The 21,568-nt window shown below is 38.5% G+C and overlaps 1 protein-coding gene across 1 annotated transcript in view; it reads right to left on the bottom strand.

Moving 5' to 3' along the window:
- LOC124151954 (protein unc-80 homolog) overlaps nt 1–20,944 on the bottom strand; it is a 113,441-nt gene extending 92,497 nt beyond the window's left edge. Inside the window, exons 1-4 of the mRNA XM_048389824.1 lie at nt 20,674–20,944; nt 18,928–18,976; nt 1,642–3,857; nt 58–299 (exon numbers count right to left, since the gene is read on the bottom strand). Coding sequence (XP_048245781.1) covers nt 58–299; nt 1,642–3,857; nt 18,928–18,976; nt 20,674–20,765 — 2,599 coding nt within the window. The 5' untranslated portion in view covers nt 20,766–20,944. The remainder of the gene's footprint in view (nt 1–57; nt 300–1,641; nt 3,858–18,927; nt 18,977–20,673) is intronic.
- Nucleotides 20,945–21,568: the final 624 nt, after the last annotated feature.

Raw genomic sequence — 21,568 nt, 5'->3', positions numbered from 1 at the left:
CAAGGACATCAGATGGACATATCAACTTGAACCCTATTCTACCCTGTCAGTACATACGCTGTGGCGACTGTGTGTGCACTGTGGGGTCGACACAGAACCCGAGGAAAGCGTGAAGGAAGTCGATCGTGTCCTGCAGGGGGCACCGCTTGACCGTTCCACGGAGGAACTTGTGGAAGAGAGGAGGGTTGAGCTTGTGAAGATGCTGCAGACAGTTCTGTCCCTTCATGCGAAGATGGTCTCCCTGAGGCCCAACAATCCCATCGCCGCATCCCTGGGGGCAGCCAAGAGCCTTGTAGATCCTGCAGAGACCAGAGAGGAGGCTTTTACAATCATGTTAGTTGTGTCACATAAATACACTGCAATATCACAATAGGCAAGACTGAAAATAGACATCTGTAATACAAACATTTTCATTATTTTCAAGCTTTTCTATTGAATTTTTGCACTTGAATGATGCAAAAAAATTAACATGCCATTTAAACATACAAAACATGAATCCTAAAATAAAATGAAATTTGAAATAAATAGTTCCCAGTCCTTGCGGTACTATTACATATGATTACCGGTACATCAAAACATAAACTTATATCAGTGACACTATGCATATTTATCTGCATAATTGTATGGCTTACCCAATGATAACTGTTTATAATGACAGTTTATGGAATTTTTTCATTTCGGATTTGGATTCAAGTTTTCAAAAAATGAGTTTGTCTTATGTTTTTTAGGGGAAACTGGGTATGTTTTAAAAGTAGAATTTTGTAATTTTAGCCACAGAATTTGTCTCTAACTACTTAAGCATGTTAAACTCTAAACATTTCAGCTCCTTTACCAGGTTCATTGATTTAACAGGATTGAAAGTCCTGCTGTCAAAATGGCAACATGCAGAACTAAAACAGTTTGAATAGGGGCTGTAAATATGTTAGCAATTGCATTGGAAAAGCATTGTTAATTGAAATTGTTTTTTTCAATGTGAGATATTTCAAACTCCAAATAGAGAGCTGTCTTTAGTGAACACGACAAACCAAGATAAAGTCAATACCTAGTCAAATACTGACATTTTTTTTTTTTTAATTTCCCTTCGTCAGCATGATCAGTTTGCTAAAGCTTTGATGTCAGCTTTGAAATCAGGTGCAAAATATGATAATGATTCTATCAAAATAATACCAGCTGGATGATCATGATACTTTTACTTATCATATTTCTTAAAACAAACACATAATTATTAACAAAAAGGATCATATTCTCAAACTCAATCAAAATTTGAAACAAAACATGGATCATATTCCTTAAATATTGTCAAAACCTGATACATAATTTTAAGAAATATGGATAATAATTTTCAAGGTGTGTTTCCAGTTTCCAAACCGAACCTCATCCGGAAACCCTGACCATTTTTCTTGTCTTTTTCAAATTTTATGCCAGTAGCATAAATCACCACAAATAAATCTTGATTTAGTCATCAATACACCAACACGTTACTGTCATTGGAAGCAAGCTTATACTGACATACTGCAAACTACAACTTCTCGAGGAAAAAAAGTGGAAAAAGCCTGAAGTTCCTACCCTCTTTTTGGCTCTGCTGAAATAGAAAACATTTTTTTCCCCCTTAATCCAAACCAACATGAATTCCTGTTGTACCTGAACAAGCTATCCATGGCCAGGCTATGCGCTGTAATATCCTTGTCCCCATCCGACTCCGCTGGCTTCTCAACAGGAGGCGGCTTGTCGGTTGTGTCCTGGCTTTCGGGGGTGGCGGGGGACCTGGGTGGGGAGGACTTGGTCTCGATGATGTCCAGGTCTAGTAGACAGTTCAGGATGTTCAGCAGCACCTCACAGATCCGAGGCGATCGTTCGTTCATGGCTACAAAGTGCACCGCTCTCAGCACAACCTTATAGTTAATGTGCCCATTGTCCTGAATGTAATGTTTCGACCCTGACACCTCCTGAATGTCCTCCTCGGGCTTGTAACTAATATTCGAGTCGGTCATACTCCTTGGCAAGTTAGGGTACAGCCCATCATCATCCCGGTTGTCCGAGCCCCCAGAGAGTTCGTAGTTGGATGCAGACAGATTGGGCAAGTTCTTTGGTTCTGGGCTGTGTTCCGTGATTGTAATTATAGGTCTCTTAATGGGCTCTGGCTTCAAGTGAATGTCAGCTTGTGAAGACGTTGAGGAATCCTGTCCACTGTGCTGACTGCTGCTCCCAAACGACTCCTTATCAGACTGAGGCAGTGTTGGCATACTCTTCCTCTGTGCTCCAAATCCTGAAGCCAATCCTCCGAACCTGTCATCCCTGTCCCGTCCATACCCAGCATAGCTTCCCATGGCCGAGTTGGGTCTGATCACATCCGACTCTGTGTCAAGGGTTGAGATTGTGCAAGAGCTGGAGGAATCATCCCTGAAGGCCCGTGAGAAGATGTGGCTGCTGCTTCCATGGTCATGTTTGGATGTTTTAGGGGACTGGGATCCACTGCCATCCAACTCACTGCTGTCCTTCTTCCTTAAGAACGACTTCCCTGTGTCAAAGAACTGCTTGAGCTCGATCACTCTAATCTTCTTAAAAGGTGGCTCTTTCCTCATATCTGGCCCACTGAAGGAACCCACTGGAGGGAAAGAGTGTCTGGGGTCTGTCGGGGATATATTTCTATGGGGAGATGTTGCTCTCGAGTCTGGGCTTGTAGGACTGACTCCAGCAGAGCGGTCTTCAGGGGAGCAGGCTTTGCTATGTCCACCAGCCAGAACCTGAAGGTCAGGTACAGGAAGGGACTTGCTCCTGCTTCTCTCACACTGCTCTATATGAATATACTCATCACTGACCTCCAGCATCCTCTGATGCATGTACCTCAGCGCCCAATAGATTCCATCTTCGTTCCAGTTCAGACAGAAGAGACACCTCAACACTGCAACATCCAAGTAGCTCGCACTGAGGATATCCGGTCCCTCGGGAGCCCGGGTACCGCTGGTAACTGCACTTGCAAGTTTCTGTTTTACATAATCCTTGTCCACTGCAGATGTAAGCTTGTGAAAAGCATACAGTCTGGAGTCTGGAAGGAAAGCCACTAGGGTATCCTTCTGACCGCACCGACAGGTCAGAGGGCCATCATTGGGTCGCAGCTGCATCACAGTGTTGCAATTTTCACAGATAACATCCATCGTAGCAGTGTGGGAATCTGATGCAGCTGCGGAGAAGGCGCATATGTCGCTCATTCGCGCAATGGGAGCCCCTGGTGACTGAGGCTCTGTGTAACTGTTCCGGCTCGTGGATTCCTCCCCAAAGCAGAACAAATTCTCCCGGGATGTTCCTTTCCCAATATAGATGTTTGCAGCATTTGTGTTGACTTTCAACAAGTTCCTCGTAGCTTTCAAGACACTTCTCTGCGGCTTAACAGGAGTAGAAAAACAGGGGATATCTGGTTGACGATAATCCCAGAGCGGCTGCCATAATCTCAACCCATTCTCAAGTTTCAAAGAATCAAAATCTGAATCTTTCATTGTATGGATAACAGGTGCAAACAGATACACAAACAGCTGCACAGTGCTGAGAGAGTGCATGTACAGAGGCGAGCCGATGTGTTTGGCAACATGGCCGCCGCGTTTCTCGGTGTCAGCATCTTCACATTCCGATGCAGCATCAAGCATGATCCAGTGCAGGGTGTATAGCAGCTTGGTTTCACTGGGTCCAAATCTCAGGTCTGGATGGGTTTGTTTGCGTACGGTGAGAAGGCTGGAGCTGGCGTGCATCAAGTGGGGGAAGGCAGCCTGGATGGTCTTCCAGCGGGACACACTCTGGATGGCCTCGCAGAGGCTCGGGGACAGGCCGTGGAGGATGTTCTGGACGACCACACGCTCGAACGACTGAAGTGGGAAACAAAGCATGGTAGCTTAAGGCATAATCATGATAATGACACGGTTTGGATAAACATTCCTTAAATTATTTTAAAAGGTACAGATTCTAATTTCTAAGAAGCAAATCACCAAGAACACATTTGTATTTCATGTAGTCACACCTTTGACATGTCCTTACGTTTACTTTATCATGTTTATGAACCGTTACAACAACACGTGAGGATCCAGGTTACAACTAGTCTTCAGCAACCCATGCTTATCTATAAGGGCGACTTTCGGGATCGGGAGGTCAGGCTCACTGACTTGGTTGAAGCATGTCATCGTATCCCAATTGCGTAGACCGATGCTCATGATGTCAGTCACTGGATTGTCTGGTCCAGACTCTATTATTTACGGACCACTGACATATAGCCATGATAGCTGGAATATTGCTGACACTGGTACAACATGTACAAAATTGATAAACGAGACTTTTCATCGTGATGAGGATGAAGGTGCTGTCAGTGATCTGGTTGGGAAAATTAGGAAATAATGCACTTTTTTATTTAATTAATACATATTGATGAGGTTCATGATCGTGATGACTATTTTTGTTGTTTTTTAAATAGATTAGTTTTGAGATAAACATGCTGTTTTTAATGTACAGCTTGGTTACCTGAAAACAAGCATGCAGTTGTTTCCATTTATTTGTAGATATACTTTGGATGCAAATTTTCAATATCTACTGATACCATGAAATTTCACCAGGTATTTATATTTTCTTAGATATATTGCACTTTATCTGTGTAATTTGTTTGCAAACAAACACTGTTGTGATGAAAACAATGCCCAGGGTAAGGCAAATTATCTATTCATTGAATCGCAAAATTGAAGAAATTGTCCAGTTAGACTATTCTATCTCAGTATTCTTTATGTAAATAATAAATAATAAAAAAACAAACAAACAAAAACAACTTTAATGTATTTGACTATACTCTCAGTACAAACACTTCGGAAACATTACCACGGCAACAGGCAATGAACATGTTGAAGTCTTGTGTCAGACTTTTGATGATTTTTAAGCTTACTGCACATAATACTTAATTTTATTATTGGTTTCAAGAGTGCAAAGTAATAGTGAAAACATAAATATTATCATTTGTTGTGCGATACTTGACACTGCCACCTGAAAATCATCAGTGTGCCAGGTATTTGGCCATCCTGTCTATGAAAAGGATGGCTTACGCACTACAGATAAGAGCACATGCATGATACATATCGGATCATGAGTAAGGTATCATCATGTGATCATGATATGTATCAGATAATGTCAAATTTCTATTAGTCCTGATGGGGCAGTTTGGCAAGGCGAGGATTATAGGACAAGTGACAATTTCAACCATTGGGCTTTAACAGTGAGAGAAACTAACCTTTTTAGCCCACTAGTCCTTATAATGAAAACGTTTAGCTAAACTCTTATGAAGGGCAAATTTCTACTTGTCCTTAGAATACCTTACCTATTGGGCAGTTTGGCAAGGACGATAGGACTAGTGCCAATTTCTAACCCTGTTTAATCCTTACTTTAGATTATTGCATTAATTCAATTCTTCAAATAATATAAACAAAAAGTACCTATTACAATAAGACTTCTAAAAATATTGAACCTAATAAAAAGCGTTTGCCTTCAACATGTTCAAGACAACTAGTTTGGAATCTTAGACAAATCCCTGATATGCATACAAATTTAGAATGGACTCCAATAATGAAGTGAAATGTATCACATGTCGTTAGCCTGGGACCCCCATATCCATGTCTTGGCTGGAACCCGTGATGATCCGGGGTAGAATAGGTCTTCAGCAACCCATGCTTGCTGTAAAAGGCGACTATACTTGTCGTAAGAGGGATAAGGTGGTCAGGCTGTCTGACTGGGTTGATTCATGTCATCGTATCCCAATTGTGTGGATCGATGCTCATGATGTCAATCACTGGATTGTCTGTTCCAGACTCGAATATTTACAGACCGCCGTCGTATAGCTGGAACATTGCTGAGTGCGGCATCAAACAACAAACAAACAAACAAACAAACAAACAAACAAACAAACTTCTTGGCTGGACCCCCCAGTTATTAATTTCCCCTGACAAATATTGACGCCCCAGGTAAATTGAGTCCCCTGACAAATATTGACGCCCCAGGTAAATCCCTGATTACTGGATAACATTTCAAGGTCACAGGTGAAACGATCCTTCAGTGACCAGAACCATAAATATTATCTGCAGCACTGTGGGAGTGAATACAAGGTGAACCAGGAATCTAATTCCAATATTGTCATTTCTGGGCTCCATAAAGCTCCGACAATGACATATTACAATCGTCCATGGTCTACTCCAGTTCTAGTGACTAGCATCTCTTATCTAATCCACCAGCTATATAATACTTCCTCTAACACTGGCGTTACTCCGACCATTACGGCATCCCACCATATTACTGATAGTCTATGAGTCTGTCAGTGTGTAATACTATATGTCCTTGTTTGAGACAGGCCATTCTCCAACATCTAGAAAATCAATAGCAATCCAGTCACGTAGCTGGCGGTTCGCTACCTCGAGTACTGCTCTGTGAATTTACCACTGGACGACAAATAATCGTTTCTGTGGCAACAACTTCTTGGACATGTGCCAATATGCTTTCTTCTTGCAGTAAATCAGCAGTGAGAAGGAATAGATTTTTGCTAATATTGGAATTCTGATTGAATTAGCTAGAGGGACATAAAACAAGCTACATTCCCGGAATAGCCTGCATATATCATTACATTGATATTCTTTAATAAACTTTCGAGGCCACCATTTGGGGAGTACCTTGTTTTGTCAAGTTTCTGGTATTGAATGTTTGTAATTTCAAGCAGGGATCCGGGAACTGGTCTGTGCGCCGGACTAGTCCAATCGTAACTGCAAAATGTCCGATTTGGAATAGCGCAAACCAGACATCTTAAAATTTGCCACCAGGACATTTTCGAAAAAGTATTAGCAGGACATTACAACTTGAGACCTGACATCATAACAAAGGATACAAAATAACCAAAATAATAAAACCTACACACTGATAGGTTGAAATAGTATATATTATATCTATGTGTTGTTGAGTTGTTAATAAATTGTATATATAGCATGTTATGACAGTGACACTTGAGTTTATTCTTTTATTGTATATATATCATGTATATATATGTTATGACAGTGACACTTGAGTTTATTCTTTTATTGTATATATATAATGTACATATGTTATGACAGTGACACTTGAGTTTATTCTTTTATTGTATATATATAATGTAGATATGTTATGACAGTGACACTTGAGTTTATTCTTTTATTGTATATATATCATGTATATATATGTTATGACAGTGACACTTGAGTTTATTCTTTTATTGTATATATATCATGTAGATATGTTATGACAGTGACACTTGAGTTTATTCTTTTATTGTATATATATCATGTATATATATGTTATGAGTGACACTTGAGTTTATTCTTTTATTGTATATATATCATGTATATATGTTATGACAGTGACACTTGAGTTTATTCTTTCATTGTATATATATCATGTATATATGTTATGACAGTGACACTCGAGTTTATTCTTTTATTGTATATATATCATGTATATATGTTATGACAGTGACACTTGAGTTTATTCTTTTATTGTATATATATCATGTATATATATGTTATGACAGTGACACTTGAGTTTATTCTTTTATTGTATATATATTATGTATATATGTTATGACAGTGACACTTGAGTTTATTCTTTTATTGTATATATATCATGTATATATGTTATGACAGTGACACTTGAGTTTATTCTTTTATTGTATATATATCATGTATATATGTTATGACAGTGACACTTGAGTTTGTTCTTTTATTGTATATATATCATGTATATATGTTATGACAGTGACACTTGAGTTTATTCTTTTATTGTATATATATCATGTATATATATGTTATGACAGTGACACTTGAGTTTATTCTTTTATTGTATATATATCATGTATATATGTTATGACAGTGACACTTGAGTTTATTCTTTCATTGTATATATATATAATGTATATATGTTATGACAGTGACACTTGAGTTTATTCTTTTATTATATATATATCATGCATATATGTTATGACAGTGTCACTTGAGTTTATTCTTTTTATTCATGCATGAACATCCAGCACCTCAGATATGAGGTGAGCGTGATCAATATGCAAATGTCTGATTGGCCAAAAAATATTTCCGGATCCCTGGTTTCAAGTGTGGCACAAGGCACTCATAAAGATATGAAATATCTCATTTGAACTGTTTGTGTTCAATTCATGCAGTCAATACTTGTGTTTCAGTCAGTGTAACTGACAGGTCATTGAGTCAAGATAGAATTATTCAAATAAAGAACGCGGCATGAAATCTTTAGTCCAGTTTCCACCCTTTCCAAAATAGGCTAGCATATCATAGCTCAATCGTAGCACCACCAGTGGCAGTTACGAGTTATGTCCCTTCCATGTCCCTCCTATTGACCAATCAGATTCCACCTCTCCTTTCACTTGCATTTTCTTCAAACAAAATGGCGGTGCCCAGTCCAGACGATCTGATCGATAATCAAGAACTTTATTGTAATAAAATGAGTTTTACCTCGCGAAGTACATCAAATCACTCGAGCACCTTGTTTAAAAACATGAAAACATTTTGAAAACATCTGTCACTGCCCAGTTGACAATACATATGCTCTGCCAATCCAGCAATCAACCAAAATCTGCACGCCAGTCGCCATATTGTTTATGAACCGGATGTCGAGTTTGTTTTCGTGATTTTGATTGGACTATGCATAGACTCGTTAGTCCAGCCAAAATATAACTCCATAATTGACACCTAGTTCTGCAAGGGTGGAAACTGGACTTTTACAGTGAACTCCCTTGCCTCAAGAAGATGATATACCATATATATCATGGTAATATTCACTGACGATGACCTGTTATCCAAGTACAACCTCTTTGTTACGGCCAGAGCTCTAGACAACATTTTGAGCAATTGAGTTTTTACTTGAAGGTTTAAGTTTAACTGTTTAATTTTTCATTGGGTAACCAATATGTTTTCACTCATATATTCATCACTGTATTGGGGTTTTCCCAAAATTAGTGAACATTTTACGATTTCAAAAATATGAAATAATGTTTCAGATGTATATTATGGTCCTAAATATGGGCCTGACTCGGAAAGTAAATTAGCTTGCAATTGTGTTTCGGAAATTAGCTCTGTTGTACACATGCTAAAAAAGCTTCATTGGGTATTTATGCTTGCCGCTTTCATACATTTGAGTTTTTCATTTAATGCATGCGTTTCTGTACTCAAGACAATTGTAAGTAATTGGGTTTTGAATATTTTGGGGGGTATTTTACACAAATACTCTGCTCATCGGTAGCTCTGATTCACTTGCAAATAGATACATACAACCCGACATATAATCATCTCTAAGTAAACACTGCTGATAAGATGGAGACAGCAATACAGTTAAAGATCTACATGCATTATCCAATACTGTAAACAAGAGTCGTCAGAAGACGACAAATCCCCCGGCCCCCACGAATGTGAAAGAACAAATCATCTGACAGTTACTTGAAGTGTCATTTGATGAGAGCATTTCTATCCACCGGTAATCTGTCTGTCCGTATACAAGAGTAGTTTTTTTTTAGCTATCAATACCCTACCATGGAATTAGGATCGGGAATTTTGTATTTCTAGGTCAGGTACACACCACAATGAACAGGGTCAAAGGCAAACTTGTTGCTGTGGAAAAAGAAAAAACAAGAGTCATCAGGAGAAGACATATCCCCCCCCGGTCTGGTGTAATGAGTTTGGCTGCTTATACCTCACTCTTGGTTCACTGCCACAGGATTCCTTCAGTTCAGTGAAGAAAACAATAATGCTGTTCAGTATTTTTCAAAATCCCAAATCATCAAAAGACACCAGTTCACCACAAGGCTGATCTGTAAAGCAAGCTTTATCCAGAAATATTCCACGGTATTTGTGCTCTGCTTTGGAAACAAACACAACCCTCATTTTCAGTCAAATCCAACTTGTCGTCATGAAAACATAACATCTGTTTGAAGCAAATGCAAGTGATACGAGAGGTGGAATCTGATTGGTCTATAAGAGAGGCTTAGAAGGGACAAAGCTCATAATAGCCACTGGTGGCGCTATGATAGAGCCCAGGAATTCCAGCCTAGTTCGGCAAAGGTGGAAACTGGACTTTTAAAGTCAGTTAACTCTCTTGCCTCGGGAAGATGGTTAGAGATATTGTCCGAACACACACACACCAGTATGAACAGAGTCAAAGTCAAACTTGTTGCCATGGAAATGGAAAAATTATAACTAGCAAAAATCCACAAATAGCAAAAAAGCACCACTCCAGCCCCTGGTTAATACATGTACCAAGCTTGGATGAGAAATCTTTAACGGTTTTCAAGTTATGCTCTGAAATCAAAATACAGACAGACAGATGGACGGACCAGATGACATTCATATCCCCCCTCATAATATGCCCGGGAACATGAACATGTCGAATGCAACGAAGAAACTATGCGGACGGAGTGCTACTTATGAAATACTATCTTGTTTCTACTGAACTATATATTTTGAATATACTTCATATTCATGTGGAAACAAATAAAACATTATAAAAAAACTAGAGCCACCTGAAACATAAAGAAATAAGGGTGGTCATGTTTAGTCAGATCAGAATTCTGTACACAATCTAAGCATGTTTAGAGGTTGGTTGGTTGGTTTGTTGTTTAACGCCGCACTCAGCAATATTCCAGCTATATGACGGCGGTCTGTAAATAATTGAGTCTGGACCAGACAATCCAGTGATTGACATCATGAGCATCGATCCACGCAATTGGGATCGATGACATGGATCAACCAAGTCAGCAAGCCTGACCACCCGATCCCGTTAGTCACCTTTTACGACAAGCATAGTCACCTTTTACGGCAAGCATGGGTTGCTGAAGACCTGTTCTACCCAAGAAATCTTCATGGGTCCTGTTTAGAGGTAGCATAGCTGGGACCAATGAAGGCATGTATCTGTACTATATATTATTCTGCATACCCCAACCTTGCTGCACATCAAATTTCTATATCATGCTGGGACCAATGAAGGCATGTATCTGTACTATATATTATTCTGCATACCCCAACCTTGCTGCACATCAAATTTCTATATCATACTGTATGCAGGAATGAGTAGTGGTAAAAAATGAAATCGATGTTTCAAGTTGGATCAGAATTCTTTGAGTAGTCCTTAGAGACACTACAGATGGGATTATTTATAGAAAGTTTTAGTTTCACAGGCCTTGTTGTCACGGAAATGTCACAAATGCAAAATTTCAATATGGCCACCAGGAATATTTCAAGTTCGTCAAAACAGTTTCCTACCAACTTAACAGTTAAGGGAATTCAAAAATAATACTTTGAATTATAATTTTTATTTTTCCAAGACACCCATTTTCATGCTAAAAATCTGTAACCCACCTCCAAAAAGTCTGGTCTGAGCTAGAGAAACACTTGTAATTTACACATTTGAGGTATTTTCTAGTACTTGACACCGACTAAAATTTGTCAGTGGTCCAACCGACAAGCACCAAAAAAAATATTTTGGTTCTGTTGGATCTCTACCAGACACAATGTGCTTAGAGTTTAGACTTGATCTATCGCTGATTTCAAACATCATACAAACTTTATTCATCCCCATTAACACCACTGGACCAATATATACTATGAAAATATACTAGACTCTGACCAGAAGACCAGTGTTAGTGTCGAGCAATGTTTTCTCAAATATACAAACATAACGTCATTCATTCATTTAAAGTACATCACTGGCTCTATATAATACACACTGTCACAAGGTATAATTTGATCCTTGTTTGATGTTTAAGGCCACACTCAGCAATATTCCCGCTTTATGACGGTGGTCTGTAAATAATCGAATCTGGGCCAGACAATCCAGTGATTGACATCATGAGCATCAATCCACGCAATTGGAATACGATGACATGCATCAACCAAGTCAGCGAACCTGACCACCCGATTCCGTTAGCCTCTTATGACAAGCCTGGGTTGCTGAAGACCTATTCTCTACCCAGATCTTCACGGGTCCACAAGGTTGAAGTAATGGGATAGCCAAGCATGACCCATAGGCACCAGGAATTTCCAAGTCTAACCACATCTTTGTCGCTCTAGTCAAGTACAAGGCATTTAGAACCCTGGTCATGTCTACTGCTGTAATCAAATGTTCTGTAATCATTATAACAGGCCTTGAAGCAAGTGTTAAGTTGAAGCAGCAAATGAGATCCTACACTCATATTTTGTTACCATGGTTACATGTGTTTGAAAGTAGGGATGACAAACGTATTAAAACAAACATGTTTTGTTTCTTAACAGTTTATATGTTTAAACAGTTAAAACAACTTAAACAATTTCAAACTATTTGGTTTTTGAATTTATTATATGTATTTGTACACAAATAACTCACACTTAATGGGGAATTTTGATATGATGTGAGTATTTTATGCAAATAAACAGCTGATCTGGAGCTCTGAAGCACAATACAATCCACCAGGTCCCACTGTCAGGGTACAATATCACACAAAGAATCAAGTCACCAAGCCTGACCACTAGGGCTGTTACGATTCACTTGTGTATTCGGTGAATCGAACCGTATTCATTCATGAATTGAATTCGTTATTCATGGCCACAAAAATTGAATATTTATGAATATGCAAGCATGTGCATTTACATAGAAATACCCATAAGAACATATTATATGCATAAAGACAACACTCTTATACTATTTACTTTGACAGTATTTTGGTAATTGGTCATTGTCGCATTTAAGCAGATACTAATACCTTGATAAGTGCATTATATATATGTATAATATATTAATAATTAACAAAATCAATTGTCAAATAATTTATGTTGTTATTGCTTCACCGAACATGCTTAATATAACAAATAATACATCAACTGCTGACTTGTTATTGTATTCATGAATTAATATTCGTATTCATTACCCTATATTCATGATATTCATGATACAAATCATATTCGCCTCATAGTGTATTCGTTGCAGCCCTACTGACCACCCATCCATTCAGTCGCCTTGGTTGCTGGGGACCCTAACAGGAATGTATGGTATCTGATGTGCCCTCTGTGCATACAAAGTTTCATCAATAAATACTGAATTTGAACCAAAGTATAACTCATTATTTTGCCTTAAAAAAAATTTAAAAACTCCCCAAAAGCAAAAGGCACCAGTTCAGCATTGCCTTATGAGCATAGACAACCAAATATCGTGCCGTTAATGAGTTACGCTGTCTTCTACTTCCTGCCTTGAAAGTGGATATTCCTGATTAACAAAACGCACAAGTTCTATGCATGCCTGATGAAGAGCTCCAGAAAAACTTTTTGAGCAATTGAGTTTTTACTCTAGGCTTTCTATTTTAATTGGGTCATTACATTCTTCATTGGGTAAACAATATTTTTTCACTCATCTATTCATCACTCTATCATGTCTATTGGGTTTTTCCCAAATTGAGTGAACATTTTACGATTTCAAAAAAATGAAGTAATGTTTTAGATGTACATAACTTTTCTAGATATATCGGCTTGACTCAGGAAGTAAATAAACTTGTAATTGTGTTTCGGAAATTAGCTCTTTTGAACACATGCTGAAAAGGCTTCATTGGGTATTTATGCTTGCCGCTTTCATACATTTGAGTTTTTCATTTAATGCATGCGTTTCTGTACTCAACATGCTCAAGACAATTGTAAGTAATTGGGTTTTGAATATTTTGGGGGGTATTTTACACAAATACTCTGCTCATCGGTAGCTCTGATTCACTTGCAAATAGATACATACAACCCGACATATAATCATCTCTAAGTAAACACTGCTGATAAGATGGAGACAGCAATACAGTTAAAGATCTACATGCATTATCCAATACTGTAAACAAGAGTCGTCAGAAGACGACAAATCCCCCGGCCCCCACGAATGTGAAAGAACAAATCATCTGACAGTTACTTGAAGTGTCATTTGATGAGAGCATTTCTATCCACCGGTAATCTGTCTGTCCGTATACAAGAGTAGTTTTTTTTTAGCTATCAATACCCTACCATGGAATTAGGATCGGGAATTTTGTATTTCTAGGTCAGGTACACACCACAATGAACAGGGTCAAAGGCAAACTTGTTGCTGTGGAAAAAGAAAAAACAAGAGTCATCAGGAGAAGACATATCCCCCCCCGGTCTGGTGTAATGAGTTTGGCTGCTTATACCTCACTCTTGGTTCACTGCCACAGGATTCCTTCAGTTCAGTGAAGAAAACAATAATGCTGTTCAGTATTTTTCAAAATCCCAAATCATCAAAAGACACCAGTTCACCACAAGGCTGATCTGTAAAGCAAGCTTTATCCAGAAATATTCCACGGTATTTGTGCTCTGCTTTGGAAACAAACACAACCCTCATTTTCAGTCAAATCCAACTTGTCGTCATGAAAACATAACATCTGTTTGAAGCAAATGCAAGTGATACGAGAGGTGGAATCTGATTGGTCTATAAGAGAGGCTTAGAAGGGACAAAGCTCATAATAGCCACTGGTGGCGCTATGATAGAGCCCAGGAATTCCAGCCTAGTTCGGCAAAGGTGGAAACTGGACTTTTAAAGTCAGTTAACTCTCTTGCCTCGGGAAGATGGTTAGAGATATTGTCCGAACACACACACACCAGTATGAACAGAGTCAAAGTCAAACTTGTTGCCATGGAAATGGAAAAATTATAACTAGCAAAAATCCACAAATAGCAAAAAAGCACCACTCCAGCCCCTGGTTAATACATGTACCAAGCTTGGATGAGAAATCTTTAACGGTTTTCAAGTTATGCTCCGAAAACGAAATACAGACAGACAGACGGATCAGATGACATTCATATCCCCCCTCATTATATGCCTGGAAACATGAACATGTCGAACGCAACGAAGAAACTATGCTGAATTTCGACCCCTCTGCGGACGGACTGCTACTTATGAAATACTATCTTGTTTCTACTGAACTATATATTTTGAATATACTTCATATTCATGTGGAAACAAATAAACATTATTAAAAACTAGAGCCACCTGAAACATAAAGAAATAAGGGTGGTCATGTTTAGTCAGATCAGAATTCTGTACACAATCTAAGCATGTTTAGAGGTTGGATGGTTGGTTTGTTGTTATACACCGCACTCATCAATATTCCAGCTATATGACGGCGGTCTGTAAATAATTGAGTCTGGACCAGACAATCCAGTGATTGACATCATGAGCATCGATCCACGCAATTGGGATCGATGACATGGATCAACCAAGTCAGCAAGCCTGACCACCCGATCCCGTTAGTCACCTTTTACGACAAGCATAGTCACCTTTTACGGCAAGCATGGGTTGCTGAAGACCTGCTCTAACCCAGAATCTTCATGGGTCCTGTTTAGAGGTAGCATAGCTGGGACCAATGAAGGCATGTATCTGTACTAAATGTTATTCTGCATACCCAAAACTTGCTGCATATCAAATTTCTATATCAATCTGTATGCAGAAATGAGTAGTGGTAAAAAATGAAATCGACGTTTAAAGTTGGATCAGAATTCTTTGAGTAGTCTTAAGAGACACTACAGCTGGGATTATTTATAGAAAGTTTTAGTTTCACAGGCCTTGTCACGGAAATGTCACAAATGCAAAATTTCAATATGGCCACCAGGAATATTTCAAGTTCGTCAAAACAGTTTCCTACGAACTTAACAGTTAACATGGTTAAGGGAAATCAAAAATAATACTTTGAATTATAAATTTTTATTTTTCCAAGACACCCATTTTCATGCTAAAAATCTGTAACCCACCTCCAAAAAGTCTGGTCTGAGCTAGAGAAACACTTGTAATTTACACATTTGAGGTATTTTCCAGTACTTGACACTGACTAAAATTTGTCAGTGGTCCAACCGACAAGCACCAAAAAAAATATTTTGGTTCTGTTGGATCTCTACCAGACACAATGTGCTTAGAGTTTAGACTTGATCTATCGCTGATTTCAAACATCATACAAACTTTCTTCATCTCCAATAACACCACCAGACCAATATATACTATGAAAATATACTAGACTCTGACCAGGGGACCAGTGTTAGTGTCGAGCAATGTTTTCTCAAGTATACAAACATAACGTCATTCATTCATTCAAAGTACATCACTGGCTCTATAAAATACACACTGTCACCATGGTCACAAGGTATAACTGTATTGACTATAACCAGTGTATTTTGGTACCCGACTCCTTGTTGGTTGTTGGTTTGTTGTTTAACGCTGCACTCAGCAATATTCCCGCTATGACGGCGGTCTGTAAATAATCCAGTCTGGGCCAGACAATCCAGTGATTAACATCATGAGCATCAATCCACGCAATTGGAATACGATGACATGCATCAACCAAGGCAGCAAACCTGACCACCCCATTCCATTAGTCGCCTCTTATGACAAGCATGGGTTGCTGAAGACCTTTTCTCTACCCGGATCTTCAAGGATCCACAAGGTTGAAGAAATATGATAGCCAAGCATGACCCGTAGGCACCAGGAATTTATGTTAACCGTTCCAATTCTAACCACATCTTTGTCACAAGGCATTTAGAACCCTGGTCATGTCTACAGCTGTAATCAGATGTCCTGTAATCATTATAACAGGCCTTGAAGCAAGTGTTAAATTGAAGCAGTAAATGAGATCCTACACTCATATTTTGTTACCATGGTTACATGTGTTTAAACGTAAGGATGACAAACGTATTAAAACAAACATGTTTTGTTTCTTAACAGTTTATATGTTTAAACAGTTAAAACAACTTAAACAATTTCAAACTATTTGGTTTTTGAATTTATTATATGTATTTGTACACAAACAACTCACACTTAATGGGGAATTTTGATATGATGTGAGTATTTTATGCAAATAAACAGCTGATCTGGAGCTCTGAAGCACAATACAATCCACCAGTCCCACTGTCAGGGTACAATATCACACAAAGAATCAAGTCACCAAGCCTGACCACTAGGGCTGTTACCATTCACTCGCGTATTCGGTGAATCGAACCGTATTCATTCATGAATTGAATTCGTTATTCGTGGCCACAAGAATCGAATATTTATGAATATGCAAGCATGTGCATTTACATAGAAATACCCATAAGAACATATTATATGCATAAAGACAACACTCTTATACTATTTACTTTGACAGTATTTTGGTAATTGGTCATTGTCGCATTTAAGCAGATACTAATACCTTGATAAGTGCATTATATATATATGTATAATATATTAATAATTAACAAAATCAATTGTCAAATAATTTATGTTGTTATTGCTTCACCGAACATGCTTAATATAACAAATAATACATCAACTGCTGACTTGTTATTGTATTCGTGAATTAATATTCGTATTCATTACCCTATATTCATGATATTCATGATACAAATCATATTTGCCTCAGTGTATTCGTTGCAGCCCTACTGACCACCCATCCATTCAGTCGCCTTGGTTGCTGGGGACCCTAACAGGAATGTATGGTATCTGATGTGCCCTCTGTGCATACAAAGTTTCATCAATAAATATTGAATTTGGACCAAAGTATAACTCATTATTGCCTTAAAAAAAAGATTAAAAACTCCCCAAAAGCAAAAGGCACCAGTTCAGCATTGCCTTATGAGCATAGACAACCAAATATCGTGCCGTTAATGAGTTACGCTACAAAGCGAACCCTGTCTTCTACTTCCTGCCTTGAAAGTGGAAATTCCTGATTAACAAAACGCACAAGTTCTATGCATGCCTGATGAAGAGCTCCAGAAAAACTTTTTGAGCAATTGAGTTTTTACTATAGGCTTTCTAATTTAATTGGGTCATTACATTCTTCATTGGGTAAACAATATTTTTTCACTCATCTATTCATCACTCTATCATGTCTATTGGGTTTTTCCCAAATTGAGTGAACATTTTACGATTTCAAAAAAATGAAGTAATGTTTTAGATGTACATAACTTTTCTAGATATATCGGCTTGACTCAGGAAGTAAATAAGCTTGTAATTGTGTTTCGGAAATTAGCTCTTTTGAACACATGCTGAAAAGGCTTCATTGGGTATTTACGAGTGCTGTTTTTATACATTTGAGTTTTTCATTTAATGCATGCGTTTCTGTACGCAAGTTACTTGATAGTAATTGGGTTTTGAATATTTTAGGAGGGTATTTTACGCAAATACGCAGCTTATCTGTAGCTCTGTTGATGTATATAAAAGTTTCATGAAGATTTTAATGAACGGTTTATGAATACGCTCCAGATACGAGCCCTTCCCTCGTTTGAACTGAGAACCAACTTCTTGTTCTAGAAACTCAAAAAAACAAACTTCCAAAACTTTCTGAAAATCAAAAGGCACCAGTTCAATGTGAGCTTGATGTGTATACATAGTGTGAAGAAGAAATTTTAAATGGTTTATGAGGTATACTCCGTAAACAAAATGTGACAGACGCAGGCCGTTTGTTTATCGCCTGCAAATTTTCTCTTAGGTTTGGGATAGGGCTTGGACGAAACACCAACCTTGTGATCCGATACGTATCATGATACCTTGCTCACGATTCGATACATATCACAATACTTGTATGTGCTCTTATCTGTGGTGCGTGAACCATCTTTTTCTAAGACAATAGACAAATACCCGGCACCCTTATGAGTAACAGTTGGTAGTGTCAAGTATGGCGCGATGGATGAAGATGTTTAAGTTTTCACTACTAATTTACATGTGTAACATTTATTAAAAAGAATAATACATTTAAGGTAAGAATCGATACTTTTTACTTCGTATGCGACGGTGATCTATACTTGTATCGAGAAGCAAAAAATCGTGATCCACCGATGCATCGGTGCATCGTCCCACTACAAGGGATCATAATACAGGTAAACTCACCACACAGGCTGCATCGCACATCTTTCCCTGTTTTGGCCGGATGAAGGGGCTGAAACAACACAACACAGGCTTAATTACCACACAACGGCCACCATGTTGAAGTGCAAATACACATTCTATAGTATGCTTGATTATTGTTGCTATGTTACGATATACAGCAAATATGTGTCACTCAAAATAGTTAAGGAATCCTGATTCTGAGGTGAGGGGTTTGACGTCAGGTTCAAGATTATTGCACTCACATAGCGACGTGCAAGCACCTGTGTGTGCGTGGCTGCTTGTACTAGTCCAGACAGATGCTGATTTATAGTGCTAGCCTTCTGAGATACCATGCTTCAGTTTAACATGAATACCCCACTAAAACACAGCATACAGACTCCGAGCCGACCAGTCCTTGTTTTAGCCCTTAATACTGAGCACCAGGCAGGGTAACAAGTACCTTCTTTTACGTTTTTTGGTATGACGGATATATCCACAACAAAAATAATGCTGAAGCTTCCTATTTCTGTATTCAGAACTCCTTGATCATATTCGCTTTCAAGAAATAGAAACTAGAATGCTTCACTTACTCATACTGAGAATTTAAAAAGCTGACTTATGAAAGTTCACCTGGCAGGACCTCCTGTTATCATCATGGTTATGATCTTCATGCAGAGAGTGAGTGAGTGAGTTAGATTTTACACATCTTTGAACAGTATTACAGTTATATCATGACATGTAAGCTTAAAGTGGGAGGAAAGCCTGAAGTGATGCAGGTCATCTTGAACAGGATGCCTTATGCCACCACTTTGGTGAAACCAACGAGCAGGGATATGGTGCTTACAAATCTAGAAACATAACTGGGGTGAACCAGGATTCAAACCCACAATGACAGGTTTCTGACATGCCCAGGGGACATAACTCTGCACATCAAATGGCGGCATGAAGACGATTCAGACACCTGTGTCCCAATCACAAAGAGAGGTATGGTATCAGAGTAAATGAGATTGAGTGTTGTTGATAAATTTCAAAATTTCAAAGTAATAATATTTGGGGTACCATCCATGAAAGTGGGAGCTTAAGGTTGAACACTGTGTCTACAGGCTGGCCACAATCAGATCCAGAGGGGGTTACAGGGGATCCATATGTAGGCAGTAAAAGTATCTGAGAGGGGGTTTTGATATTTTACAAATGCTGCCATCTAGTAAGCACTGCCAGGAAAAGCCCTGCCCAAAAAAAATTCTTTCTTCACAGGATTAATAGTTCATGCATGGCATTAAGTCTTCAGGATTTGATCCACCAAAAGATAGGTGATGCATGATACAATATACCTTATCAAGTTTTCTTTTGACAGATTTATAACCAACTAAAAACCTAAAATAATAAGTTTTGACAACAAGTAATGAAAAACTAGAACATATTTTCTACCTGGTCCAAAAGCTAACTGTAATTCTCACTGAAACTAATATAACAATTGTCTTTAATCTTTCTATAGTAATTATCACCAATTCACTCCATCAGTATGCTGGCGCACCCATAGCGCATAATTCAAACGTCGGTGGAGCATAAAGTACAACCCATCACAATTGGAGGTTATTTCTGTCCAGCACTGTACTGTATACAGACACTTGATGATACGCGAACGAACCCCGCTGTCAAGCCTAATGCTCATCGCTAACATCATCCATATACAAAGCGAGCATATTGACGGCTAACGCTACAGCATTCCTAGGTGTTATATTGCATCTAATACTTTCAAATATCTACCTGATCTGACGCCAAAAGAAGGTTTGGATGGGTAAAGGCACCGATTGATCACCATCCAAATCATCACCGCCGACAGTCTTTCGCTTGGTCATTTTGAATCCCCTTAGAACGCAGACGGTAAAATGGACGGACCTGCGACAAAACGCAGATAATCACAGACTGTAGCGCTATTTGTGTTCATGCCGACTGTTCGCTTAATGTTTTCCATCGACAGGTCAGTCGTTGTTTATGTCTCGACATTTTCTGAGATTTTATCCTGCGCATCAATGGCTCTTGGGGCTCATTTGCATAATGGTAATATTACTCCGGGAACGACTACCAACAACATGTTGTGACTGTAAGCTTCTCATAACAGCTGAGAAGCAGAATCGATTAATCAAATACCCTTTTATGCAGCGTTAAGGCCGACAAACATTTAGTGCAATCTGATTTTATTTATTACATTTGAAAATTGCAATGCTACACGGTGTAGGAATATGCGGGGATGATATGTTCTGAGGAAAATAGTACATAATTAAAGCCCCTGACCTGGCACCTGTTTACCGGTACTAACATCTATCAATGCTTGCATTATGTAGCGATCTCGTTCGCAAAAAAAAAATGAGCGTGTTCAAATATTTGGACGATTTCAGAGTCACGAGAAATTGATTCGTGTGTGTTTAGAATTAGATTGTTTGTTCGGTTTTATTAAAAGAGATTAACGGTGATAAATTTAGACCTGGGCAATAGGAGAACGTGTGGCGTGCATGTATTTTATCATGTAGATATGTCTTGCCAATGCATGCGTCATTTGGCAAGGGAACGAATATTGTATCAGTAGGCACATACCGCTCATGTCGATATTTTCTAACTAAATTGTTCATCTCTATGAGGGGTTCATGAATATCTGTACTGT

Source organism: Haliotis rufescens, unplaced genomic scaffold, assembly GCF_023055435.1.
Source record: "Haliotis rufescens isolate VD_foot unplaced genomic scaffold, xgHalRufe1.0.p SCAF_8, whole genome shotgun sequence".
NCBI lineage: Eukaryota > Metazoa > Mollusca > Gastropoda > Lepetellida > Haliotidae > Haliotis > Haliotis rufescens.
This window is presented reverse-complemented; position numbering and strand designations above follow the sequence as displayed.